The sequence below is a fragment of the Capronia coronata genome, assembly GCF_000585585.1.
Source record: "Capronia coronata CBS 617.96 chromosome Unknown acBCG-supercont1.6, whole genome shotgun sequence".
Classification (NCBI taxonomy): Eukaryota; Fungi; Ascomycota; class Eurotiomycetes; order Chaetothyriales; family Herpotrichiellaceae; genus Capronia; species Capronia coronata.
In genome coordinates this window covers 25818-52803 of record NW_006912898.1, presented here as the reverse complement: position 1 = coordinate 52803, position 26986 = coordinate 25818, and the positions used below count along the sequence as shown (strand labels likewise).

At 50.8% G+C, this 26986-nt stretch overlaps 7 protein-coding genes across 7 annotated transcripts; 4 read left to right on the top strand and 3 right to left on the bottom strand.

The window, feature by feature from the left end:
* Window positions 1–1712: 1712 nt before the first annotated feature.
* Window positions 1713–4166, top strand: A1O1_06690 (uncharacterized protein; the record flags this gene model as incomplete). The annotated part of the gene is made up of 1 exon (XM_007727568.1): window positions 1713–4166. The coding sequence occupies one exon, from the start codon at window positions 1713–1715 to the stop codon at window positions 4164–4166; it is 2454 nt and encodes an 817-aa protein (XP_007725758.1).
* A 1979-nt stretch (window positions 4167–6145) lies between these two features.
* On the top strand, window positions 6146–6928 carry A1O1_06689 (uncharacterized protein; the record flags this gene model as incomplete). The annotated part of the gene is made up of 1 exon (XM_007727567.1): window positions 6146–6928. One exon carries the CDS (start codon window positions 6146–6148, stop codon window positions 6926–6928), a length of 783 nt encoding a protein of 260 aa, XP_007725757.1.
* Window positions 6929–7259: 331 nt separating this feature from the next.
* On the top strand, window positions 7260–9005 carry A1O1_06688 (uncharacterized protein; the record flags this gene model as incomplete). The annotated part of the gene is made up of 2 exons (XM_007727566.1): window positions 7260–8468; window positions 8514–9005. The coding sequence occupies 2 exons, from the start codon at window positions 7260–7262 to the stop codon at window positions 9003–9005; spliced, it is 1701 nt and encodes a 566-aa protein (XP_007725756.1).
* Window positions 9006–9089: 84 nt separating this feature from the next.
* On the bottom strand, window positions 9090–11106 carry A1O1_06687 (uncharacterized protein; the record flags this gene model as incomplete). The annotated part of the gene is made up of 5 exons (XM_007727565.1): window positions 9090–9801; window positions 9849–10350; window positions 10402–10633; window positions 10683–10814; window positions 10876–11106. The coding sequence occupies 5 exons, from the start codon at window positions 11104–11106 to the stop codon at window positions 9090–9092; spliced, it is 1809 nt and encodes a 602-aa protein (XP_007725755.1).
* A 2031-nt stretch (window positions 11107–13137) lies between these two features.
* A1O1_06686 (uncharacterized protein) lies at window positions 13138–15062 on the top strand (the record flags this gene model as incomplete). Its single annotated transcript, XM_007727564.1, has 3 exons — window positions 13138–13221; window positions 13266–14171; window positions 14217–15062. The coding sequence occupies 3 exons, from the start codon at window positions 13138–13140 to the stop codon at window positions 15060–15062; spliced, it is 1836 nt and encodes a 611-aa protein (XP_007725754.1).
* A 4123-nt stretch (window positions 15063–19185) lies between these two features.
* On the bottom strand, window positions 19186–20416 carry A1O1_06685 (uncharacterized protein; the record flags this gene model as incomplete). The annotated part of the gene is made up of 2 exons (XM_007727563.1): window positions 19186–19408; window positions 20268–20416. The coding sequence occupies 2 exons, from the start codon at window positions 20414–20416 to the stop codon at window positions 19186–19188; spliced, it is 372 nt and encodes a 123-aa protein (XP_007725753.1).
* A 1861-nt stretch (window positions 20417–22277) lies between these two features.
* A1O1_06684 (uncharacterized protein) lies at window positions 22278–24481 on the bottom strand (the record flags this gene model as incomplete). The annotated part of the gene is made up of 2 exons (XM_007727562.1): window positions 22278–24183; window positions 24366–24481. The coding sequence occupies 2 exons, from the start codon at window positions 24479–24481 to the stop codon at window positions 22278–22280; spliced, it is 2022 nt and encodes a 673-aa protein (XP_007725752.1).
* Window positions 24482–26986: the final 2505 nt, after the last annotated feature.

Here is a 26986-nt window from a genome sequence, read left to right as displayed (position 1 = left end):
AACACGACGTCTTCTACTCCCTAGAAGGGATCCGAAGACAAGAAGGTTTTTTCGGATCCAAAAAAGATGGAAACCAAAGAGATGGACGAACTCGATTGGATGGTCCATTGGATGGTCCATTGGATGGTTGGGATGCAGTGCAGTGGTGCAGTGCAGTGGGCTGAGCAAGGGGAAGACTCGGCGTCGCCCTTTTGGTGCAGACAACTCGAACTCTTACCACACCTTCATCCCACCTTCGGATATCGCATCTTCTAATATTGTGTTACTCTCCTTGCTTTTGTTTTACCAACATTGCTGAATTCAAGCTGCGTTGATGTCGGCATTCTTTTGTCGTTCATTCTGGCGTTGTCTCTCGCTCCCACCTCCTTCTTCGGGCCCCTCCCAAAGGGTTCCAGTTGACGAAGCCATTTACGTGAGTTGACAGCTCTCGAGACGCGCCTTGGTCCCTCCTCCTCCGCCGGGCTCGACACTACCTCCTTGACGTCTGTCCTACATTCCTTCCAGCTTGCCCCGCTCTACTCCCAAGATCCTTCGATCGCGCGAAACAATGCCAGGGACCAGCCTACACAGGCCTTTGGCGCGTCTTCTGCATGGCGTTCCTCGCTTGTCGGTGGGGAAAAATTTGCTGTACAAGTCCAATTGTCAACACCGGCATCCGCGCCTTCGCCACAAACACTATACCGGCTCGACTTTGTCTGTTTTCGGCCCATATTTGCAGTTGTTTGCCTCTACGGTCCACGTCGCTAGACTGATTTGAGTATGTCACCCTTGGCCTCCCACCTTTTAGGGGCCACGGCTTGGTCCCTTGCTCTTCAACGAAACGGTCACTCGGGTCGAAGGTGCTGGCTCTCGCCACCATTCGTGGGTTCGCCGACGGGCTATACTTGCCTCGGGTTCGTTTGAAGACGCATATCAGACATTCTCATGTCCAATCGTCTCGCAGTTCTGTCCTTTCCTGACGTGGTGGTCCAGCACATTCGTCTATACACTTACGCCGTTCTTGGAGCGAACGTGTGTGTTGTCCGATAAGTGCTGTCAATATCTTGTCAGAAGGAGACGTTCGTGATGGTTTCCGAATTGTCTTAATCTCTCGCCCTGTCACTTCTGACGCCATCCCTGCCACTGCCATAGCTGCCATGCCTAGCCCAGAGCGCTCGAGATGTTATGGAGTGTCTTTGCAGCAACATACCCTCCTTGGTCGAGTCCGTGCAGTCTTCTGGACGCTCATGCCATCTGGGTTTGCCGCGTCCCCTGTTCCATCCTTAAGAATGTCCGTTGTCCGCCTCATGCAGACGCAGGTGAGATCTGGCTGATTTCGTTTCTCAACTCGTGATTCTCGCATATCCGCTGTCGTCTGGATTATTATCATTGAGCGCCTTGAAGTTGATGTGCTTTGACCTCTATCAGAACAGCTTACCTACGGGACAAGAAGCTCGGATCTTTCATCTGTCAAAATCATCCCACCATCGCAGCAGTCATTTTCAAAACAAACAAAGATCGTCAGGGTACCTGCTCAGTGCTCGATTCGACCCTCCTGACCGGTTCCTTCGTTCACGTACACATTTTGTCACCCGCCGTGCTGAAAGAGCATTTATCTCTTGGGCATAACCGCGAGGCTTGCCGAGGAATGTCTGTTCTTCACTAATTACATTATATCACGCCCTCACACCATCAGGCTGGACTCGTCTTCCATCTCACATCCACCCCTCACCATGTCTGTCTTACCTTCACCGTCGCTTGGTGACCAGTCCGGATGGTTTCACGCCGAACGGGGCGCTAAGGCTCGGTTCAAAGCCTTCTTCACGCGTTCAAAATCTGAGAGGATTGTACCTCAGCATCCCGAACCCAGGCCATGTCCGCCTTCTACGCTCACCGTCGCGAAACGTGGTCGTAGTACGACATGGTCGAACCGAATGCGAGATTCGCAACAAGGTGGGAAGCCTCAACGACCTAAGAATATGACTTCATGGGATCCTCCTCCCCTGATCCAGGCATATACGCAAGCAAAGATGCATGCTATCTTGGACATTCCATCTACCTTGACAGAGACTATTTTCGGAAGCAACCAACGAAGAAACAGCATCTCCGGCGAGTCTTCTTCACGACCTAGTCTGGAGGACCATCTCTCGGCGGACGACCCGGGTCTGAACCATAAACGGAATTGCTCGGGAGCAAGCGTTTGTTCTCTTAGTCAGAAGCTGTTCATACTCGGCCAATCCGGCTGCATTTTGCAGTATAGCGCCGATGGACTCAACGATCGTCTACCGGAGAAGATGCTTGAACTAGGACCTGACTCTGTGGCCTTTGCGAGCGACGACATTCCTGGTAAGCATTGGGTCTTGCGAGTTTTATACGATGGCGTCTCGGATCGATCTGCATCGCACAACTCCAGGAATACTTGGTCGAAGTTGGCTTTCAAACATGCCGAAGACAAGAAGCTTGTCAAGGACCTCCTTCTTGTCTTTGACAACGCTGTATCACTCGGACTGTGGCTCACGGCCATTCGTAAAGAGATTGAAATGCTCGGTGGTCTACGGTATCGTCCTGATTCAAGAGGTCCCGCCGAAGACGAGGCAAAATCGAAAGCGGTGCGCCCACTCCGGACTCGAAGAAGTCTCCCAGTTTTCTCTCGATCCGAAGACAAGGTCTCCGGCAACGAGTCTACCTCTGCGGTACTTTTGCCACCAATGCCCCAACGACCTGCTTCCCGTAAGATCTCAAGGTCGACCACAGACTCCTCGATTCATACCTTGACGGATCTCGACAATATCCGGGATGCATCCTTCTCTGACGACCGCTCCATCTCTACAGCCCATACCAGCTTCACGAGCACCACTTCCACCTCACGTCTGGTTGAATCATTCTCCAGCGTCGAGTATGAACCACCCACAACGAGAGACGCCCAATCACGAGTGTCTACCCCTACTCAGGAAGATCTGGGAGAGCTGTCAATGTACATGGCAACACCGAAGAGAAATCCTACGCGGAGTGTTCCACCACGGACGACTTCAATGGATGCTCAGACCGATGCCATCAACCACGACCTCTTCGTACCAACCCGTGAGTCGAACCACCAGGCAGCTGTTGCGTGGGAGTCAAGGTCGAGACCGATTTCCACCATCGCACCTCTTCCAGAACCAGGCCACATCAGAAAGATCTCTGCTCGTTATCGGTACGAACCACAAGTGTTGCCTGCCCAACCGATGACTCCGGTATCAAGACCAGGAAGTTTGCGAAGTCGAAGCTCTTCTTACACACAAGATTCACCGGATGGTGTTCAGAAGCGAACTGCTTCATATAGCTTGTTCCCGAAAACACCCTCATATGACCAGTCTCAACTCGCCCAGCAGACTGGGTTGCCGTCGCCTCCAGTCACCACGCCCGGCAGTGTGCTGGCAAGCATGTGCGATGTGCCGGAATCTTCTGAGCCGCTTTCGGGGTCAAGGCCTTCATCCCAAGGTAGTCAACGAGCGTCCAAAAGATTGGGAAAGGCCCTATCTATCGATACCAAGAAAACCGAAGCTGCCACTGGGCTTATCGTGCAGTCTCAAAGATCGCCTGCCGTTACTGCCGCACATTTGGAAACTTGTTTTGGAGCACATCCAGATGCCCCAAGAAGAAAGTCATGCTCCAAGTCTTCCTTCTCGACCATCACAACAACCACCGTCGACGCTTCGACAGGAGTCTCGTCCCAGGTCGTGCACTTGGCCAACCCACCCCGCAAGCATCGTCATGTCAAAGGGCAAAAGAGTATGCCATCTCTTGTACATCGTACGATGCCTCCCTCAGGGCCTCCTCCCACCGGGCCTCTTCCTGCGCTGCCAAAAGAGGCATGTTTTCCAATTCAAAAGGCCAAGCTAAGCTCAGTCTCTTGCGGCATGCCTCCAAGACCTCAGTTGAAGCACACAAAAGCCGAGTCGGCCGGTCCCTGGCTACCATCTACTGATCCTGTCGCTCTGAAGACAGCTCAATCCCAGCCTGCTACGGCACACAAGAGAAATGTCTCCTCAGTCTCCTCGGTGGCATCTGTGCGTCATATCACGACCTGGTTGCAATCCGATCGTGTTGCGGCCTTCACGGCCAAATGCGAAACAGCACCGACATTGCACGTCGACGTCCCCGAAAGCCCAGCGTTCAGCTGTGGATTTGATAAGATATTGTCATGATTTTACGGGAATGAATTCATTCTTATTGATACGAGTTTTGAAATGTTATGATGGATATGAAGATACAGGATTATGATCATTTTGGAGTTTTACGATCAACGACTGGTATTTGATACCAAGGGCATGCATGACCTGGAATGGAAAGATACAAGGCAAATGGAAAATCCCGGATGATCTGGCGGTACAGATCTATGGTCATGGGATGGGTATATCGAAGTATTTTATCAGTCTTGATGACTTTCACACACCTTTTCTTGTACACTTGTGATTGTAAGCTGTGCTCCAGGAGTGTCATCTGTTCGAGTGAGGACGATGGACATCACGCTTCGCAGGTTCATCTCGAACACGACGAAGATGGCGAGTATGATTCGAATTTTCGTGACTTTTCACTCCCTGAGTCAAAAACGTCAACTGTACCACCGACAAACCTAAGACCCCGCGTACGCCATGAACTTGACTAGAAAGCGTCTCAGCCTTTTCCTCTTGTGGGAGTGGAAAGGAGCTCTGTTCCGAAGTCTGAACAGGAATTCCATCTTCCGCGATAACTTGAACCTGGTCATCCCAGCCTCATGCACAACTTGGCCTGCAGAACTCAGCTGGAAGCTACATGACTGCTCGCACAGGTGATAGTGTTCCAAGACTGACGTGGCGGTAGTCCAGGGGTAGATTTGTGCATATTTCACTTCTTGTCGGCTTGACCTTTCTAGTCGTGCCTCAAAAGCGGGTATGTTCTCGCGTATGGTCTGTATGGTCACAGGGGATTTGAAGAGACATGTGTGACTGACTCTGTGTGCTCGAGATACCAGACATTCGGAACCCTTTTCCTCTGTAGTGACATAGATGGGTCGGTCTCGTCCTGTAAGCAATGATATTCATCAATGGTACGCACTACAGAGTACTATGAATTGTGCAGAGCCAGGACGTGAGACCCTGCATGGCTACAAGTCTCGGCCAGCCGACCAGGGGGGTTCTCGTATCCAAGTCTTTGGATTGGTGGTGGCTTGAACGAAAGGTTGCTCTCGGAGAGTCCCATCCAGCATGCATGAACCTGCGGGGCGAACACGATCCCGAAGATGAGGGTGACGACGATATATGTCAAACGGCAGTTGTTGTTCGCCAATTTGAAGCAATACCAACCTCCCCGTTTAGTATCTGCATCCTGCATGTTGTTGTGGATGCATCATACCACTGCACCGCATAGTCGAGACCAGGAGCACATTCCACAAGTTGAAAGGATCCCACTTTCGCAGAGACTGAGACTGGGCAAGCGTTCTGCACGTCAACCTGTTAGCTTCGTCTTTGACCCTCGGTGCACCAACGTTGTGCAAAAACTATCCCGGTCCAATGCCGGATTTGGGAAGCCATGTCCGTTTCTTTTTGAACCGTTTCCATTTGGGATTCGTGTTCACAGGCTGGACCGGCCGTGGAGCTGCAAAGAGGTCCACGGTCGTGGTTCGTCTTGAACAACATGTCGCGCTTTGTATCCGCAGCGGGGCGATCTAGGTCGAGGGTATGCCCGCGGGACGACGCGTTCTCCCAAGCCCGACGGCAAGGGTGTATCCGTCTCTTGAGATTCACAATTCCAAACAAGAACAATGCAGGGTGCAGGGTGGGTGAGTTGTCCGACATGATGGGAGAGCTTGTTGCAGTTCCTAGGCGAACCAAGCAGCCGAATCGAGGGAGAGATGTCAGAAATTCTTTCCTTCGAAGACAGGCCACCCAGATAAGGCTCGAGTAGGAACAGGGAGCACTGTCCGATGCTGAATAAGGCTCAGGTACGATGCTATTATCGCCTCTCGCATTTGTCGATGAAAATAATGCACTGCAGTGTAGCTGTAGTAGTACTAGGTACCTAAGTTATTTCTACGGTGCGACATATGATTTCATCACCGCCTGCGGAATCACAAGAATGATTCCAAGAATTCAGTCTTGTATGCATTCGTCTTTTATGTCGCGCCAATCGACTCTTCAATCACATTATGGCTCGGATACTGATTACAGGTTCCTCTGATGGTCTCGGCTCGTTGACCGCTCGCGCGTTGGTCAAGCGAGGCCATTCAGTCGTTCTCCATGCGAGAAACGACCAGCGTGCTCAGGATGCTCGAACGGCCTGCCCCGATGCCGAAACCTGCCTCGTTGCGGACCTCTCCGATCTATCTGAGACCAAGAAATTTGCGGAGGATGTGAATAAGATAGGCTCTTTCGATGCCGTGATACACAACGCGGGCTTGTACCGTGGCCCCTACCGCAAGACGAAGGAAGGTTGGCCCAGCATCTTCGCCGTCAATACAGTTGCCCCGTACGTGCTTACATGTCTAATCCACCCAACCCCAAAACGTCTTGTCTTTGTCTCCTCGGGCCTTCATCACGGTGGCGACTCTTCGCTGGAAGACCTGGCTTGGACCGCACGCGGCGAACAAGGGTCTCGAGACTCGCAGGCATATGCGGACACCAAGCTGCACAATATCCTACTGGCCTCTGCATTCGCGAGGAAGTGGCCGACCGTCAAGAGCAATTCTTTGGATCCTGGTTGGGTGCCGACCAAAATGGGAGGCAGGTCGGCTTCAGGTGATATCGACGCTGCCGTTGATACATATGTCCTGCTTGCCGAAGGGAAGGGTCCGGCCGAAGATGTCTCCGGCAAATACTGGTATCAATCTCGGCTTCGGTCACCCATGAAAGAGGCGAATGATGTGGCTATCCAGGATAAGTTGGTCAAACAGCTGGAGGAGATTGACGGTATCAAGGCGCCAGATGTTTAGTGGCTGGTATACGCAAATCTATGGCAATTGACTGGATTAGCTGTTCAAAACCGGCACGTCCTGAGATTCACGAGGCATGTGGAGATTGTTCAAGGGAGCGATTACCTGCTGTAAAAGGACGACAAGCTTGAGATAGTTGTAGATATTGTTGATCTGGTCGGACCTGTAGACAAATCCCTACGATCTGATTGGCGGAATGAGAAACGTTACAATTCGAGGTGGAATAGATTATATCCCTCTTTCAACATATAGCTATATCTCACGCACCTGCGGTAGAAAGCCTGGGCAGATGTCATTTCGCGTCTTTGATTGACATCAAGTTGGTGGCGTCATGTTCCTCCTTGTTCTTTTCTCCCTGGTGTTGGCTTATTTCCTCTGGACCCTTGTTCGGCTTGCCGTCAATTATGTTGAAGCTAGAACGATTGGGCTGCCGATTCTTTTCTGCCCGGTCAATCCTGCTGGCCCTCTATGGATGCTGACGAAAGACTCGCTCATCCCCATATTCCTCCGTCTACCTTTCGGTCTCGGCGAGTGGGCCGGCAGGGCAGAAGTCGGCTGGACGTTCAAAGAGAGGTTCGCCATCCATGCCAAATATGGCGAGGCCTTCATCATCGTCTCACCGGGTGAGAACGATGTCGTCCTCGCAAACCCCGCCGCTACCGAAGAAGTGATGCGTCGCCGCAATGACTTTATCAAGAACCCTGCCATGTACGGGATGCTGGACATCTATGGGCCCAATCTCGACACGGTCAATGGAAAGGATTGGGACCGGCACCGCAAGGTTACCGTTCCGCCCTTCAATGAACAGAATAGTGCTTTAGTCTGGCGAGAAACTGGCGAACAGATCGAGGAAGTGTTGGACATTTGGGCTGGCAAAGCACAGGTCACCTCCACCCAGCCTGACGTTCATGCCGTGGCACTCAACGTCCTCTGCGGAGCCGGATTTGGCATGCACAGCAGTTTTGTCGATTCGAAACTGCCGCCAGATAACAACGGCTCTGTCAAGGAGCATTTGGGGTATCGCGAAAGTTTGCGAACATTGCTAGCAAATATCGTTCAGCTTGTTATCCTGGGGCTTTTGAAGAGAGCTGGTGTGCCCAATTGGATATGGTTTGGCGGCATGCGCAAATTGTCAGTGGCGTACGATGAATTCAAGAGTTACATGGCCGAGATGCTGGCACGAGAGAAGACGGCATTCGAACAGGGTGATTTCTCCAGACATAACCTGATGAGCGAGCTGGTCAGAGCATTGGAGTTGTCTAAACAAGCGTCCGACAGTGAGAAGGGAACAGTCACAACGCCGGCGTTTGCGACCGGGTTGTCGGATGATGAAGTCTACGGAAACTTGTTCATCTACAATCTTGCAGGACATGATACCACGGCCAGCACGCTACACTTTGCCATCACCTTGTTGGCTAGTTATCCGGAGTGGCAAGCCTGGGTAGCAGAAGAGATCGATCAAGTACGAAAGGCCGAGTCAACTGGTTTGTACTATTACGAACAAACATTTCCAAAGCTGCGGAGATGCTTGGCACTTATGGTGAGTTTTGAGGACATCATATTACGACATTACTGACTTGAATAGTATGAAACGCTACGACTCTATGGCCCAGTGGTCATGATGCCTCGATATACTGGGGACTCGGCGCAACGACTGCGGATCGATGACAGAGAACATGTTATACCGCCCAAGACAACCGTCACACTCAATTTTGCAGCATTGCATACCCATCCTGACTACTGGGGTCCGGACCCTCTTTCATTCCGTCCGAGTAGATGGATTCCGTCAGGGGATGAGAAGGGGGATGATTTTTTGCAGCCGGTTTCAGGGTCATATGTGCCTTGGAACATGGGACCGCGAGTTTGTCCGGGCAAGAAATTCTCTCAGGTCGAATTCACGCGGGTCATTTTTGGCTTGTTTGCCAATGGAAGCAGAGTCGAGCTCGTCAAACAATGCGGCGAGAGCGACGAAGAAGCCAGGACAAGAGCTCTGGGTGTTGTGAATTCTGCCAAACTCGAGGTCTCTTTGAAAATGGTGAATGCCGAGACGGTGGCTTTGAGATGGATCAAGCCGTGAGACAGACATCTATCTACTGTCTTGGTCAATGTCGTATTCTCGCAGTGAAACTCGAATGCATCAACTTTATATAGGAACTGCTGCTCACTGGTATCGGTCACGATGCCTTCCAGGCCATCGGTAGTCTTGATCGACCGGAATGTTCTTCCTCAGATGGTTCATATAAGTCGGCGGAATCCTGCCCAATCTCTTGTTGCGAACCGATGAGCATTCTTCATCATGTGCTCTCAACAAATCCTCGATGGCGCTGGCCCATTTGACCAATTTGTCCTCCTGCCATGCTGTATGTTGCAACGTGAGTGGCAATGGCATGCCGTCCGGATCAAGGCCAATGGGAATCGTCATGACAGGATAGCCGGCCTGAGCGGCAATTTGAATCCCTCCGGCTTTGACGTCGCAGAACAACAGGGCGTCCAGGAGCTCTTCCTCGGTCTGATCTTCGCATCCGAGAATTGTAGCTTGTCGGTGTTCAGGAGGACAGCGCAGAGCGGCGTCGATCCCATTTTCACGGCATTGGAATTGGATGTGCTTCAAGGCAGCATAGTATGTCTCGTCTCGAATACCTTTGGTCTCGACACATTTGCGGAAGAGTCGTTGACCGTCAGGAAACGCAGGCAAATCTCCTCTATGCCCTCCCTCGGATCCCCTGTTTTCGTCGTTGAATCGGACCACATCCTCAAGCGTCTTGATGGGAGTGTTCTTCAACTTGGCCAGGTACTCGTTCATCAGGTAGTATGTCTGCACTTTGCTCACTGTGATTTCCGCAATTTCCGGCCGTTCGTCTCCGTAACGTTCCCTGCACGGGGTTAGAGAAGTGCCTTGGTGGACTGGACGAGACCATACCAATCCCAGACTCCGTCCTTTTCCAATCTCTCCTCCGCGCACGGCATGTCTACCGGAATGATGTCCGCCCCCGCCTCTTTGATCAGGTGCAAGACCTTTTCAGCCACTGCTCGTTGAGGAAATGGAGCAACATCCCAAAATCTTTTGATCGGAAGGCCAAACCTGGCTCCTTTGAGCGCTTGTCGATCGGTGAGAAAGTCGCAGTAACTCTTCGGTTGTCGTCTCTCAGGCTGCGTCGAGAATTTGTCCTCGGGATCGGGGCCAGCAATGACATCAAGAGCTCTGGCAGCATCTGCCACGCATCGTCCGTACACACCGATCGAGTCTTGAGTTTCTGATATCGGAATGATGCCCGCCCGTGAAGTCAGCCCGACGGTGGGCTTGATGGCAACCACGCCGTTTACCATGCCGGGGCTGATGACGCTGCAGTCGGTTTCTGTCCCGAAGGCAAGAGGGACAATATTCGCCGATATTGAAACGGCGCTGCCGGAGCTGCTGCCATCTGCTACATGATTAGCCCCGTAGGTCTGGTTTGGTGCTTGGGGAGTCATACTTGCAGAACGATTCAATAGGTAGGGATTTCGGCATTGGCCACCACGGGCAGAATATCCCAGCGAGTAGCTGCTGCCTCTCATCCCAGCCCATTCATCCAGATTCGTTTTGCCCAGGATAACGGCCCCTGCCTTACGTAGTAGACTGATGATATGTGCATCCTTGGGCACAATGCAACCGAGGAGCACCCATGATCCCGCGGTGGTTTGCATCCTGTCGGCCGTAGCCATGTTCTGCACGGGGGTTATGAGTCTGCGCCTGATCTCAATCAACAGTACTTACATCCTTGACAAAGACTGGGATTCCGTGCAGTGGACCTCTGATCTTGCCTTGCTTCCTCTCAACGTCCAGTGCTCTGGCGTGGCTCAGTGCCTCGGGGTTCGTCTCGATCACGCATTCAAGGTACGGATTGATCTGACAGACGTTCAGCGCTGATTGATTCCTCGAGAACAAAGCCAGTCAGAGGTCTGGTTACTTTCTGAACTCTGTCTAGGCAGAATTGAACATATTGCTCCGAATTCAGGCCACCCGACGAGAACAAATACTGTAAATCGTCCACCGTTACCTCGTATAGATCGTAGCCGTGGCAGGATGGCAAGCGAAAGACCTCTGGAACTTCGTCCTGTCCACTTCCAGGCGAGGGTACCCGAATGTAGTTCTCATCTCCGTGATCTGACCTCTCCTTGGGATCCGTTTGCTGAGCCATTTGTAACAGTTCGAATATTTCAACAAGAGTCAGGACGGCTCAAGAACGAGAACGGAGATCCTGATCTTCGCTCTGCATCTCTCGATGGTTCAGACCGTGATAGGCGAATTGTCGGTGAGAGAGACTGTAGTCGGCCTGCAGTTGCTGGGATTGTCTCATGTTCCCCCAGAGCACGGAGGAGCCCACATCCTGGATTGCTCAGTGGCTCGTTGTAGAGAGCCAATGTAGTTTGTATATGTCTCCGGCGAAATAGCTGCGTGATAGCTGGCTCGCTGAGTTCTAGGCTAAACATGCCTCTGTGTTGACTTATCTCAGGACTCTGTCGTAACTGCAGTTGGAGCTCACAAGTCCCACAGTATCATGGAAGGAACGGCCGAGCAGATGCGCGTTGATACAATCCTCACAGATATTGACTATCATCGCCATCGCCATGACTTCCTTCAAGCTGCTTCGAGCACTTTGCGGTATTACGACTAACAATATGCTGACCAGGATAGGACCTGAGCCGCATTCAAAATTGTCCTTCCTCCAGCAATACCCCTGCATCCGAAAACGAGTCCTGGCGCGTGTTTGATGAAAGCAGATCGCGACGCGGTCCCGACACGACGGCCGCTCAAGGCAAGGGTCACTGGTCGTCACCGTTGACTGGTGTATACCTTCTTGTCATTCCGCTTCGTGATCTCCGTATCTCTCCGGTCACGCGATTCCCGACCCGACGACAGACCTTGAAGAATATACCTGGAAGTGATATAAGATGCTCCGAAGATGAAACGCGTCAGGAGAGTGGATCAGATGTGCATGGAAGGACATTCGAAGCAACAAAACATCGACGTCAATGTAGAAATGGTCATATTGAATGGGATAGCGATCCACCTACCCCTACATTCACTCTTCCCGGCCTTCAGCAAGCATCGGACCGAGACATGCCATACTCCTCAGAGATCAGCAGATAGGAGACATGACCCCGAGAGGTGCGACTTTCACAGGAAACGTGAAACAATCGTGTGGTAGGCTATGAGGTAAAGAATACGTGTTCCTCTTGCCGTGTCACCGTTCTCCGGCCATCATCCAATCGTGGGTAGTGCTCACTGAACCAGAAGACACCGCTTCGAGCGTAAACAGCGGCCATGTGGTGTTGATTACGTTTTTTGGCCGCCACTGATCTTTCCTGCCATGAACCGGAATTCGAAGACAGCCTACTACAATATCTGTGATGAACGTCACGGCGGAAGGATTACTGAGGATTGACGAAATACTGTCCGATTGAGTGGAAGCGAACTCCCCTCGAGAAGGCCACGTCTTTCGCAATCTGGTTTGCCAGTCCAGCCCACTACATCGGTCCAAAGCCTTGTTACTTTTCACGGTGGATCAGCCGGCTAGAATATCCAGACCGGTATACCTTCAAGCCAAAACAGCGATCCTCCGTGATTCGATCTCAAATTCCGCCGTCGTGTGACACTTTCCAGACCGGCACATGCGCAGCAGGGAATATGGCGAGAATCGAGCTGATGATCGTCTGCAGATGCGACGTGCTGGATCTGTCGACTATCACGGCGGTTAGACTCGACCAAAATTGTCGTGTCGATGTCGACAGATCAGGCCCTTTGTGATTGAAGCTAAATACACGACCGCAACTTTGACTTGCACGCGACAGCCCACAACGTACTGTCACAGCATGCAAGAAGTCCAGGGAAGTCATACATCCCAGACACAGACCGATTTGCAGCAGATCTACTATCAGGGACAGAAAACGGACGTGCATATCCTATCGTCGAGCCGCGAGATCGTCAGACTGCTTCTCCCCGCATCCGTCTGATCCCAGTTTAGTCTGGTCAATACAATAACATCATCATGCATGGATATTGTCCAAACGGCCCGAATACTCTCAAACATATCTACCCACCCGCCGCTTCTCATCCCTTACAGGTTTGGCATACCTCTGGCTTTGCAATCATGGGGATGTCTGTGTTGAGTTTATTGGCGGTCCTTGGCTTTGTAATGACAGCATATGGCGAAATGCTAACATCAACTATGATCCAGAAGATGGCTAACAATAGCCTGTTCGAACGCTGGCGACCTTATTCTCACTTCTCGGCTCCTGCTGGCTGGATGAATGTGGGTTTCTGATTGATGTCTTGTGTCGTACTCACTATCAACAGGATCCGTGCGGACCTTTGTACGATCCTATCGGCAAAACGTATCACATGCATTATCAATGGCACCCGGATCATGTCGAATGGGGAAACATCTCCTGGGGCCATGCAACCTCCGATGACATGGTCACTTGGACTGATATTAATCATTTCCCCGGGAATCATATTCAAGCTTGGTCTGGCCATCAAGCCCAATCCATCGGAACTTCCAATTTGACGAGCAACAAGCATGTTCCTCAGAAATACAACATCTTGGGCATCTTCTCAGGCACTGCTCAGCCTGTGAACCTTACTGGTGGAGTGGACGGCACTCTTCTCACATTCTACACGTCTGTTTCGCGTGGGCCCCTCAGTTGGGATCAACCATATCCTGCAGATGCAGAAAGTCAGAGTTTGACATACTCAACCGATCAAGGTGTCACTTGGACGGATTATGATGGCAACCCGGTGATCAACCACCTGCCAGTGGATTGGAACATCACCGGTTTCCGAGATCCCTTCTTTCACGATTCGCCGGAGCTTGATACAATGCTGAATTATTCCGAGCCACATTACTATGCAATCTTCGGCTCTGGTATTGGGGATGTTGGCCCCCGGATCCCTCTCTATACTGCACCGGCTTCGAATTTGACTACTTGGAGTTACTTGGGTGCTCTGTGGGAGCCCAATGGAAACACATCATTGGGACAAACTTACGAAACTGGTACATGGGGTTGGAACTTTGAATTGCCCAATCTTTTCAAGCTAGGAGAGCACTGGTTCTTCAGCTCGGGAGTAGAGGGTGGAAGTACCGATTATCATGAACAGAATTGGGTTGTATGGAATGAAGGAATTGTCTCTGCTCGACTGAATGGCAGTGTCGCTTTCCAACCTATTTCCATGGGTGCTTCAGATTGGGGCTTGCTTTATGCGGTAATTCGACTCTGGACAATATAGACTATGCTGATTTGGGTTCAGATTACCTCGTTCAACGATACCAAGAACAATCGCCGTGTTCAGATCGGGTGGGCACGTGAAGATATGAATGGTTTCGGCATCGTTCAACAAGGATACCAAGGAGCTTTGTCAATCCCTCGAGAGTTGTTTGTCATGAACACCCCCAGTATCATTCTACCGATGCGCAATACGAGCTCTGTCTATACACGGCAATCCAATGGAACCTATACAGCCCGGACTATGGGTGCTCGTCCTGCTCAAGACATCGTCTTGGGTTTGCGGAATGGGTCGAATGTCTTCAATTGTACTGTTCACAGTTTTGTCGGCAAAGGGAACGGGTATGGATCGAATATGTTGATGAAGGCAATGAACACTTCGTACGAGGTGTCGATGACCATTGATTCTACGAGAGGCCGCACCGGTCTCACAATCGGTGCTTCGCCTGATTTCCAGGAATTCACTTCTATCTACTACGATCCTGCAACTTCGACTATTGCTTGTGATCGTACCAATTCCTCCACCATCAAGGAGTTCCTGAATACAACTTATGTTGGGTTTTTCGAACCCTACAATATCTCAGGAAAGTCAGAGTCTGTCCGGTTCACAGTATTTGTTGATGGATCTCTGGTTGAAATCTTTGTCAACGATCGCTTCGCCTTGACCAGCAGGATCTACCCCAGTCGGCTTGATAGTTCCGGGTTAGGCATTTACGCTGCGCCGGGTGTCAATGTCACGTATTCTGGCCCAATTCGAATATGGGACGGGTTGAGAAATGTGTGGCCTCATCGACCGAGAAATTCGAGCAGTTTGTTGGTTTATGATACCGATCAAGAGACAAATAATCGGACTTGGTGGAGCGGGCTTTGAATGATGGAGTCTACAGTTGGAGCATCGGTAGCAATTCAGACGGCGTTTCAGAGCAACAGTGCTACTCTCAATGTGTTCTTTCTGCTAGCCATAGATCATCCTGCTGATGCTGAGAATACGAATGAATGCTACAGCCATGGTGCATTACAAGTTGCAAGGTGTGCAATGATACACGGTCAGGCCCGCCTGGATCACTCTCGAGTTGTATTAACCAGACCCTCGACACCGCCGAAGCCAAACTGCAAGCCGCAAAAGCTCGATTGGCCCAGTCAGCCGGGAACTTGTCCAGGTTTGAAAACATGTCTGCGTCTGACGTCAAGCGCAAGGCCTTCAACATTGTCAAGAACGCCATAGCTTTGAATCCCGAATGGATCTCAGATCTTGAAGAGGTTGGTTGCAGGCTAATGCATCGGTTCGAACACAACTCGAAGAATGCAGATCTGCACAGGACAAGCTGTCCCCAGAGTTGAGCCACATATCGTCGGATATAACTCGTTTGCGGGAGGAGAAGAGACTTCTTCCGGAATACGACACGCTTGGATCTGACATGAACTACAATGTCCAAGAAGAGAACACCGAACAGGCCCGTCATTTTGAAAACCGTGGCGAAAGCATCCGAGTCAGCAATGACCAGCGCCGAGATGTCGAATTGGAGAGGGACTCCATTCGTTCATCTCGGGACAGTGAAGTCCAACAGATGCAGCAAAAATTGCAGAAGCTCGAAGAGGACGTGAGAGCGGCTGTTGCTCAGCGTCACCAGGTCGAACTTGACAGAGATGTCCTTCGGGCCGACGAAGATCGCGAAGTCTGCGAGGTGCAACCAAAGCTCGGAGAACTCCAAGAGGAGATAAATGCTGCTGTCGTCCGATACCAGCAGCTCAAAACGGACAGGGACGCCATCCAGGCTTCCCGCGATCGCGATATTCAAAACCAGAAACAGCAGCTTCGGCAGGCTGACGACCGTTTGGCTCTGTACCAGACACTTCTGAGCTGCGCACTGAATATCCCCGCTGAGACCTGCGAGACCATTGGGGCATCCATCGCAGAAGCGGTGGATCTCTTCAGCGGGAACCTGGTCATTCCCCACGGAACCGTCACACCTATGCTCCTTCTTTGTGACCTGGCTGTCCCGTCGCAGTGGAGCCACTTAGACACGGTGCAGCTGCTAGCTCTCGTCCTGAAAATACAGCGGCAAGAACAGGATCTCCATCTCGGCGACGTTGTCAGACTTGCTGCTCTGCGTGGCTGTGATATTGGGACCTTTCGAAGAATTGTCCCCTTGTTATGCGCGGCGGTGGTGCACTTGGCCAGCTATCCACCCACTTGCCTGGTTGGAAAACTGTTGTGCCTGCAGTGTTTCCACGCCCTTCTGACATGTCTTTCCAACAGTCCAGCTCTTTGTAGAATTCAAGATATGTTCACCAGAGTCAAGCCCATATTCTAGGATGGCAGTATCCTTCTCGAGGGGCTTGTTCGATGCATCGGGGACGTGCAATTGACCTCCCCAGCCGACGTGTTGCTCGCTATCGGCAAGGAGTGCCATGTTTCACTTGAAGTGGAAGAACGGGGCTTCGTGATCGATGGTTCGAAACTGATCGTCATCAATCCAGATGGCTGCATTGGTGTGGCGTTCAAGCCAGACTTTTCTTTCCACATCATACTTGACAATGCCCGTCTCGACTTCATTGCCGATCCCTTGGTCCGGACTGCTGGGTCGGTAACCTTTCCCGTCGATAAGTCCAACGCACAGTTTTTGACGGACGTGGATCACGCACTTGCAACAGCAAGATTACGGTAGTGATCATCTAAGAGACAGTCTTTACAGGAATAGTGCATGCAGCTTGTCACAGCGGCTGCTGTTGCGAGGCATGCGCATTTCATCGGTGGTCCAGGCTCAACCTTGGCCCTGGGGAAGTGTTCTGCATTTGTATTAGCCATCAATGCCCGCGTCTGGACCGTTGTGATTACTGCAAGGGATCCATGTCCTTGCACTCATAGCAGGGTATCAACTGGTAGGTCTAGGGCTTAATACTTGTCAAGATACGCGTTATTGTCTCCGGCGTCGTCGGCAATTTGCAACCAAACCGAGACGCTTCTCACTCGCAAGGTGTACAGGACCACGCTTAACCAAAGATAGAAGGCATTCCAAAAGGGGCAAAGGGGATTATGATTCACTAGAAACGGCTTAGCTTTGTACACTTTCTCCACCAACTTGGGCGTCACCACTTTATGTGGGTTTGAATGGATGTCATCTCATTCATCTGTGCATTTTGGGGAAGCCCGACTTCTCCGATTTGCTTCGCCATAGAGTCAAGTTCTGCTTCTTTGGCTTCAAGTCGGTCCTGGAGGTCCTTGAACTGTGTCTGTAGCTTTGCCAATTCTGTATTCATGGAAGACAACGTTTGCCCAAGCTCAACTGCTTTGGCGTTACCAGTATCCACGAGTTCCTGGAGCGTCTCAACATTATAAATGCTATCTTGCGAAGCCTGTTCAAGAGAGCTGCCTTCCACGATGCCGTGGTTCAGCTTGGTTTCCAGGTCCCGGATCTCTTGTGTGCTCTTCTGTAAGGCCTGTTTAAGAGAGCTGCACTCCACATTTGTGTGAGTCAGCTTGGTCTCAAGATCACGGATCTCTTGCTGGCTGTGTCCCAGTGCTTGTGTTGTAGTTGTTTCATCTGTAGTCTTGGCCTCCAGCGATTCCAGGAGCAGAGTTGCTCTCTGCCGGATATCCTTCCAGGACTTGGTCTTCTTTGGTGATGATCTCGCGGACCTTGTTGTAATCTCCTATGGTTTTGCCCAGCATTTGCTTTTCTTCTTCGTACCTGAGCCAAGACTGATCCAGTTTGTCGCAGTATTCCTTGGTATTTGCCACTACATCGGCAAGTGCCGGTGTATCGTCTTCCAGCAAAACTCTGAGATCATGTTTGAGCTCGGGATGCTTTTTGACGAAGGACATAATCATGTCCATCGTTTTGGTCTTGATGTCAGTCCCACTAGAGGGTCTGATGCCGATTGATTGTTTCATTCGATCCAAGTTTTCCCTGGTTGGGAGATGTGACATGATTTCGTCAAGTTTCCTGGACGCCCGCTGCCGGAGCTCTTCAGCATTCTCCATATTGTTACTGATACTGCTGTATTCCTGAACCATTTCGTTGATTGCCTGTCGGCCTTTTGGGTCGAGTCCAGCGTGTTCCTCCATGGCTTGAAGCAGGCCTGGCTGATCTGAATCTCCGCGGAAGGCCTCCCACAGATCGTTTAATTGATTGCATTGGTCATTTGAGAAATTCCTGGGGTAATGTGGGGAAGGGCTCGTGTCTTCATCTGCCATCCTGGTGAATGGTTACTGCAACACGATGCGTATGGTGCTGCCAGAAGTGAGGCTTCGGGACCGCAGGCAAAGATTTCATCGCAGGCAGTACACCTTGGCACGTGATGGCGCGCTCCTGCCTGCTTCATGCCCCTTAGTAAACGAGACATCGGACCATAAGGATCACATGCACTTACAATTTGGTTTGCAGACATAACCAGACCATACCTAGGTATGAGAATATCTAGATTCCACTACGAGATAGTCAAGCGCGAAGTATGAGGTAGAAAACATTTACGAGGAGTATTGCCCGCAGAGGCTTTTGAATCTTTGTTCTTAAATGATCTACCCAGGTCATTCCTTGTCTGGCTGATTCAGTAATCATTTTTTCCCATGTAAGGACACATACGACATTAGGGTTCCAAGCTCGTGTAGAACGAGCTACCGAGATGGACATATCGAGAGTGATTTGGGTAAAGTGAACCCGTCAATCTAGGGGCACCTGAGTTGATTTTCAAATTGAATTAATTCTGAACCCTCCTTTTGGCGAATCGCTGATATTGGGTACTTCGGTAGATTGTCCTCCGTATGGCGGTGTGATTCGTGCACCATCTGATGTGAATTTGCTTGCAACTTGAAGGCTGGGACAGCTATCCTTTCCTTGATACGACAGCCATATGTGCTGTGTCAGCATGTTCTTGCGGTGTGGTTGAAATAGCCGAGTTTTGGGCAAACGTGGCAGAAGCCAACGACCCTTAATATGGTCCGTCCGAGTGGTCCATAGTCTCCTGGGTGATCATGCATTTTCGTCCTCCACTTATTCAGGGACTTCTTCATTCGTTCCGACAGGATTGGAATCTTTTGATTGGACTGGGTCATCAAATTGTCCATATCGTTCAATTTCTTCGTCAGAGAAATTGATGAGGTCATCTTCATTCAAGTCAATGTCATTGTTGGCTGCTCCACCATCTTTTTCGGCTGAGGTATTCTCCGGATTTTCGGGCGCAGTCTCGTCTGGTACCTTTGCAGAAACCGAGGTCCTTGCAGTGGGTTCGTCAGCATTTGGTGCCGAGGTGTCATCCACAGCAAGTGATATGACGGGTCATTGGGGACTTGGGACTGTGTCGCCGGGTCCAAAGGCGGAGGCGGCTGCAATTCAGCCTTGTCATCAGTGACAAGGATGACGGGTAGGGAATGTAGTTTATGCAGAACATCATAGGAGAACTTTCTTCATTGTTTCAGCAACATAGCGCGAGGAGATACCCCTTGGCTCGCAGCAAAACGGTCCAAGAACGACCGTAGTAGCTTTCTTTGACAGCGCCAAACGCATCACCCATGTCAACTTGCAGATGAGCAATTCCCGGTCAACCTGGAGTGCATACTCGGTGGATTCGTGGCCATCAACCATCTAATTTGGCGTGCTCGATTCAGCAGCGGAGCGCAACCGATCAAGCCCAGGTTGGCTTGGTACAGATCTTCTCCAAAAGAAGCAGGTTGCAGTCCGAAACAGAAAACATCTCGGCAATAAACCAATTGTTCGGGTCCTAGGGGGTATTTCCTGACATCCAGACTCCTGTAGAGCGTAGTCCACATACAGAGACTTGCTTCTTGGCTAGTTGAGCCCTGGAGAAAGCCACCACCGGGTTCATCAGCATTTGCACTGAAAAGAATGGCAATCCGACCATGGTCATCCCATTTGTGGGCGACAAGTGCAGCTTCCAGCACATCCAGGTTCATGACATGAACCCAAGGTGTTCAAGGTCAGTTTCTCCATCAGTGAAGAAACCTTGTGCCTGGGGAATGGCTCTTCCTTCATGAATGGCTGCCGCAACAGGCTTCTGATTCCAAACTCTGCCAGTATAATCTGGTAAAATTTCTTTGATTAAGATGTTTGCGTACTTCACTCGACTAGCCACGGTCCAGAGGTGCCAGTCATTGTCTCCTGCGCTTTTGGCAGGCAATTCAAGTTTTGGAAATGGTGATTCGGTAGATTCTGTCTTCTTGGGAGAAGGGGATTGAGAAGAGGGTTTGGGATGATGACTAGCCATGGCTAGATGTGAAAATTGGGAGGGAGGCAGTCTCGTAAGTGTACGAGTCTGTTGATCACGAATGTTTTTCACGAAGGAAAGAAAAGAGAGACCAGGAGGAGTCAGTAGTCCGAATGGTATTCGAATTGACCTGCGCAGGCGCCAAGACACGGAGCGGAATACTGCCTAAGTAGTACCATCTCTTCAAGTCATCATTTTCTCACTCTTTCATCAACCCCTTCATCTCGATCCCACCACCCCACCGACAAGCTTCGTCCAAGATGTCGTTTCCCCCTCCTAACCAGACTTCACATTGCCAGTGCTATCAATGCCTGAATTTGCAGCAAATTCCCAATGGACCGGTGCCACAATGGAGCCCAATACCTAGCAGAGATTACAGACCCCAACAATGGGCTCGATCTGCAGAAAGAGAACATCGATTTTATGACGACCGCTATGGTTACCGTCCATTTGTCAATTATCCTGGTACTCATGCCGGTGATGCGCCGCCACCTCCTGACTATATCCGGCAGGGATTTCGTGGAGCGCAGCCTTTCAATCCCATGTGTACGGGTCAACAGGACCAACGCCCTTTAAACCCACCTTATCACGCACAACCACCCATTGAGTCCCCTCGACTGTACGCGGCTGAGAGGGTCACGCGATGGATGGCTGTAATCCCTTTCCAAGCAGTGCCTGAAGATGTCAGAACTGTTGTGACAGAGGACACCCAAACAGCCCCAAACACTCTGGATAACCATGGCCACCCAACTGCTCCATCTGAGAGAGATATCACAGGTGACACTGAAGCACCAGTTGACTCAGTTCCGATCGAGGCTGCAATGCCCGAGAAGGCGAGTGAAGAACTCCAACCAGGTGGTGGGGTGCAAAATGCAGCCCCTAACCAGTGCGGCGAACTTGAAACCAAGGAACAAAAATGTCCAGAGCTTTCTGCACATTCCAATTCCAGCCAGGATTTCTCCAATATAAGTGTACAATCACGGAAACGCTCATACTCAATGGATCTCAATCAATGGCTTCTCTCCATGTCGGCGTCAGAATCGTCGCAGTCTGACGGCGGTGTGCCGATCGACCCAGTTGAGCTTCAATTGGTCGAGAAGATCAATGAAGGATCTGATGTGCCTAACGATATATCAACTCGGAAAGCTGACAATGTGCAGGGGCTATCCCATGACCGTTGTCGAATCCTTCGCCGGCTCCTTGACACCATGTCAGGCGAGCTTGCTATTGATGAATTGAAGTCCAACTTTGTCCCTGCAAGGAGGCAATTCCTGGGATATGTCTACACCAGAGTACATTTGAAGCTTACAGCGAAACTCGTTTACGACAATAGCAAGGAAGACATGCAAAAGATCCAATATATGATAAGTGCAATTTACGCCTGGGCTCATCACTCGAAAAACTTCGAACGCATGTTCGTGCAGATGTTCGACTCTATTCGAGGCCTTTTCGACACGGTGCCACAGCACTTTTTGAAACTGGACCCATGCACCGTTGCCACCGCAGAAGACGTTGTGCGCTGGCTGGGACAATTCCTCTTCCCAATGTTGCAAGAAATTCATCAGCACTATTATATCTCGGAGAACGGATTTGACAGATCAATGGCTAAGTTCCGAGATGGAATGAAAGAGATTTCTAACATGCTTGCCGAACTGTGTCCTACAAAGGAGGCCGTTTTAGATCTTCCTATCCGTTGTCAGCCTCAATGGGATCTCTCGGGGACTGGCGCCACGCTTGCCTTACCTCAAATGCCGACCACCAGAATTATTCCGCAAGGCCCTGACATCTTAGACTTCCTCGAGAAGAACCCTCTAGTGGCATTGAGGATTTGGAGACTGGAGGTAGCTTGAGACATTCCATGTCAAAGTTGAAATTCTTTGGATCCCCGTCGAATAATCATGAAGTAACCTGGGCTCATGAAGCTTTTTCTGATTGCTTGGGTCCTCCGGGCTTCCACGTTAGCCTTCATAAGTCTGCCCAGTAATGCGGCAAGGACTTCTTGATGAGCAAGAAAATCTCGCAGCAGAGTACTCAGTCGTTTGAAAGTATTATCGACAGGGGCAAAGTCGAGAATGCGGATTTTGTTTTTGTCATTGGAGATCGAGTGCAGATACTCTTCTCGGTCGAACATGACTTTTGAGGGATCAGTTGAGCTGATGCGGTCATCACTCATGAGCTTTGCTATCGGTTTGCAGAAGCTTATCGTGTTGTACTCATGGATGATATCACGAAAGGCTTTGAGAAACAGCCTAGTCGATCCAGCACATTGGGGCATGAATCGTCTCCAAGCGTTGTAGACATCCTGGGATAGTTGATCGCGGAGATATGCATCAACCTTGTTGAGCTGGTCGTCACGCTCTTCAATGTATGCTTTCGTGGTTGGGTTTGGCCACTGCATCGATACATGGAACTCGTCTTTGACGTCAACCAGCGTCTCCGGGCGGTTGGTTTTGCGCATCCGGCCCTTATCGAAATATCGACTCCAAAGAGTCTGGAATTCTTGTGGAGGCTCTGTTGTTGGAGCACATTGGGCATCATGGTAGTGGCCAAATGTATGGCAATGCAAGCAGTATGTATCGTACTTGGCTGTAGGTGCGTGAGAATCTTTCCGGGCTGGTGCACCAGTAGAATACTTGTTCATATTTGATGTCAAGGGATTGGTTTCAGAATTTTGTCTTCTCTTCTGGCCGGCAGTCTCCTTGCTGGGTCCTCCTCGGAGCCCGGTTTGCCCAGTAGCCGAAGGAGGATTATTGGCGGCAGGCTTGCAGGAACCAAAGCCTCTCCATGGATCCCAAGGATGGTGTCTTGCTGGATCATATGGGGGTTTGTTCTTTTGGCTGTAGTACGCCACCAGATGTTGAAGAGACCAATGCAGGCCCTTTGACTGAGATACAAGAGAACGAGGAATTCCATCGGGAAAGAAGGAAGGAAGTGGGGGGTACCCGTCACTAGGGAGCGGATACTTCGATGGCATATAGTAATGCTGAGGAAAAGGAACCCAGACAGTTCTACGTGACCATGATCGCGCGAATGCCTTATATGCTTCTGGCATATCTGGATTGTCGGGCCAGTCGCGGAATTCGCCGAAGCCACAGCCTGCTGCGGTGTGTCCTTTCTTGGAGCATTTTGAACAAGGGTTTGTCGCGTCAGAAGTTTTGTCTCTCCAACCTTCGTACATATGAATTGCAAGATCGTGGATTGCCGTAGGATGTGGTTCACGGCATATACCACAAACACAGTTGGGGAAATGCTTCAGACGATATGAACCCCTCTCGTGAACCTTGACTGGAGAGAAATCAAAGGGCCAGACATTGGGGCGATTGGGGGCGCAGGGGACTGGTGGAAGGAAAGGAACGCCTGGATCGGAGGGGGGTACTTTTGTTCCGAGCATCGCAGAATATGGGATAACAGGGGAAGGGTAAAGTGTTGGTGGCACACCAGAAGGTAACAGTGGGTAGTTGGTCTCCTGATCAACACTGTGTTTGATCGGCTCTACCAGGAGTGCCTGTGGAAGGGACTGCGCTGGCACCACTGGGGTCTGCTCAGGAACATTTGTGTTCACTGTAGCCAAGAGCTGCATTTTCTCTCTTCCGAGGGCTCTGAGTATTTCCTCGACAGAACCACGCAGTTCTTTCATGTCAAGAGGGTCACTGGTTTGGGCATTGGTTGTTGAGGTATGAACCTCCATGTCGACGTCAAAAGGATTTTGACGACGCGATTCTTGGGGGATTGGGATGGTAGACCGGTAAGTGGCCGGCTGTGATTGACTATTCTCTTGGTGAGCCCCTTGAGAAAAGCCGCCCGGGTAGAAATTTCCAGAATGTGATTGTGGTGCATCAGGATTGTGATGGGAATACCCATGGCCGTGTCATTGGGCTCTCGGGGGGTTGTGACTCTGATGGAAGCCACCTTGGTAAATTGGCGCTGTTGATTCTCCGGGTTGTCTCACTGGATAGTGAGCTCCGCCAGAAGGACCAACTGATGGCTCACGTTGTTGCGAGTACTGAGATTGAGGATCATGCCGAGGATCTTCAAAGTGGTCATTTCGTCGCGAGTGTGCCTCATAGTGAGGCACCTCGGAGAATTGCCTAGTTCTTGAGTATTCGGATTGGTAGCCGTGTGGCTGATCATATGGTTGATTTGCATTAGGGCCCCGATAGGAGGACGCACCAGAATTTCCCGGCTGATTCAAGGGCCGGGTACAATTGCCGCAGTATCGCGGGTTATTATGATTTTGGTAGGAGCAATGATCACAGACGACGATGATCATTGTGAAGGCTAGGGACAGAACAAATGTTGATGCCGTAGCTGAAGGAGAGAAGAGAGGAGATGAGAGAGGCCGTGGAAGCGCAGGCTCAATAGAAGTAAGTGCATTGTGCCCGCTGGCGCCGGTGGAGGCTTGGCGACCGGCCTCCGCTCCCCCTGTTTCAGGCGCGCCAAGGCAGCATACTCAAAGTGTGGTTTGATTATATGCAATTCCACGAGTCCATGCTAGATTCTAGCCCTGACTCGTGTCTAGATCTGTCTAAAGTCGTTTGGGACGTATACATCAAGCGGCATTCCATGTTCCAATTCCCGTTTCCTTACATACAAGTCATGCTCCGCAGCCATTCACGGTGAGGCAATCCCAAAGGACTCTGAGGTTGAGCATCTACACTCGGCTATGGCCACCGAAGCTGTCGAGTTTACCCTCAAAACGAAGTTCGGAGGCCACTCAAGACTCTCGAGCAATCTGCCAACGCGGTCTGCCAAGCTCCAAAGTAGAGCAGAGCCTGCTTAGTATCAGGCAGCTACAAAGACACTGAAGGATTGACAGCAGGACCACAGTTCAGCTCTACCGGGCAGCACGACAAGGTCTGCAACATTCATGGCCACAATAGCTGCGACACCCATCTTGGTCTCGACAGCGTACGACCGAAAGAGAAATCGCAGATGAAGATCCGGAAATTGTCTCGAGTCCGATCAAGGCTCCCTTGGCAGATCAGACCAGACAATCCATGGGACTTTCACCACATTCAGATCCATTCGTCGCTAGAAGAGCCATCCGCGAAGAACCTCTTTGGGGTTCGAGAAACCCGGGCAGATTCGATTCATAGTCCTGCCCCCTCAAAATGTCGATAGATGTCACAATGGGGTACTCTTCGGACTCGTGAAGCTGTGATCCCGAGTTTCGACTTTGATTTATGAATCCTCCGGAACGACAATAGATGTGCTTTTGACCGCGTGAGATAGGCCAACAGGTAGAGCTCGATCCAGGGTCGTAAGAACATAAGCTGCTACTCGCTGGCAACGACAAAGCTGACGGGTGCGGACCTCGTCTGTCCTAACGCTCTCCACTTTGTAAAAGATCCTTTTGAAGCTTGAGGTGATGAACCTGATGATTGAAGTCGTTGTTACTCACAGTTTGTTTCGTGATATCGCATCCAGTTGTCTAAAACATGGTCGATTGAAAGAGTGGTCGACGAGGGCTTGATGTGTGGGTAAAAGTTGCGCCTGCTGTGTCCGTTGCAAGTCGTCAGACGTCATTTCAGTACAGCAAATCATTGTGGTGGTCACGCCCAAAATCATCCTCGGTTCAGCACGCGTAATTTCACGGCTGTTGTCGCGCCTTCAATGTTGATTTTCAGAGCTTCCAAGTTTCCGTCCGCAGAATTTCCCCGACGGAACTTCACGTCTGATCCCTGAATGGGGAGTACGACTGGATCAACCACGAGGAACAACACCTTCATGCAGGCGTTGATCCCATGTTTTGATGGCATTGTTCCTAGTCCCATCGCTTTCAATGACGCGCCATTCGCCATAATGCTCGCTACGACCCGAGAACCTGTTCTCGGGCATCCCAGGTGGGCTGATCCGTTGGCGCTGACCGCATTTCTATCTTGTTGCAGCCTCTTCAGCGCAGCGGCCAAGGGTTCGAACAGCGTAGTTCGAGCTCCTACTTTCGGACCTGTTTCAGCGAGCATTTCTTGAGAGTTCAAACACTGTTTTCGGCAGATTTTCTGATTCAATCCCAGCCTCATTGAACCATTTCAGCTGTGTGTCGAAATCAAGATGACTACCTCACGCAGGAAATGAACAGGATTCGTTCCACGGATCACCTTCTGAACCACGCGCCGGTCCTACCGCTCGAGAGTCTACCTCCTGATACCTCCACGCCGACAATGCCCTCCAAATTCTCAGTTCAGGGCGAAGAGAAGTAATGCGAACGAGCGGCTACTTGAAGCTCTTGAAAGAACTATGGCGGAAGAGCTGGACTATAATCGGGGGCTCTGAGAACACTGGAAATATGACAATGTTTAGAGGAGGAAGCACTATATCGCGATGAGGATTACACTCTGGAAGCTCACACGTCGGAGCCACAAGGGTGTTGTCATGACCCCGGACTCGAGCTGGCACCGAACACGACGGAACCTCCGTTAACCTCAATCAACGTCGCTGGTGCGGTCCAAACAATCCACGTTGCCCGAAAAAGCAGAACATGCAACATTGGACAAGGGTTCGAGAGAATGGTTGCCACTTCGCCTTTTTTCGATGTGCAGTCAGAGAGCTACAGTCTGAATGGAAGCAGAC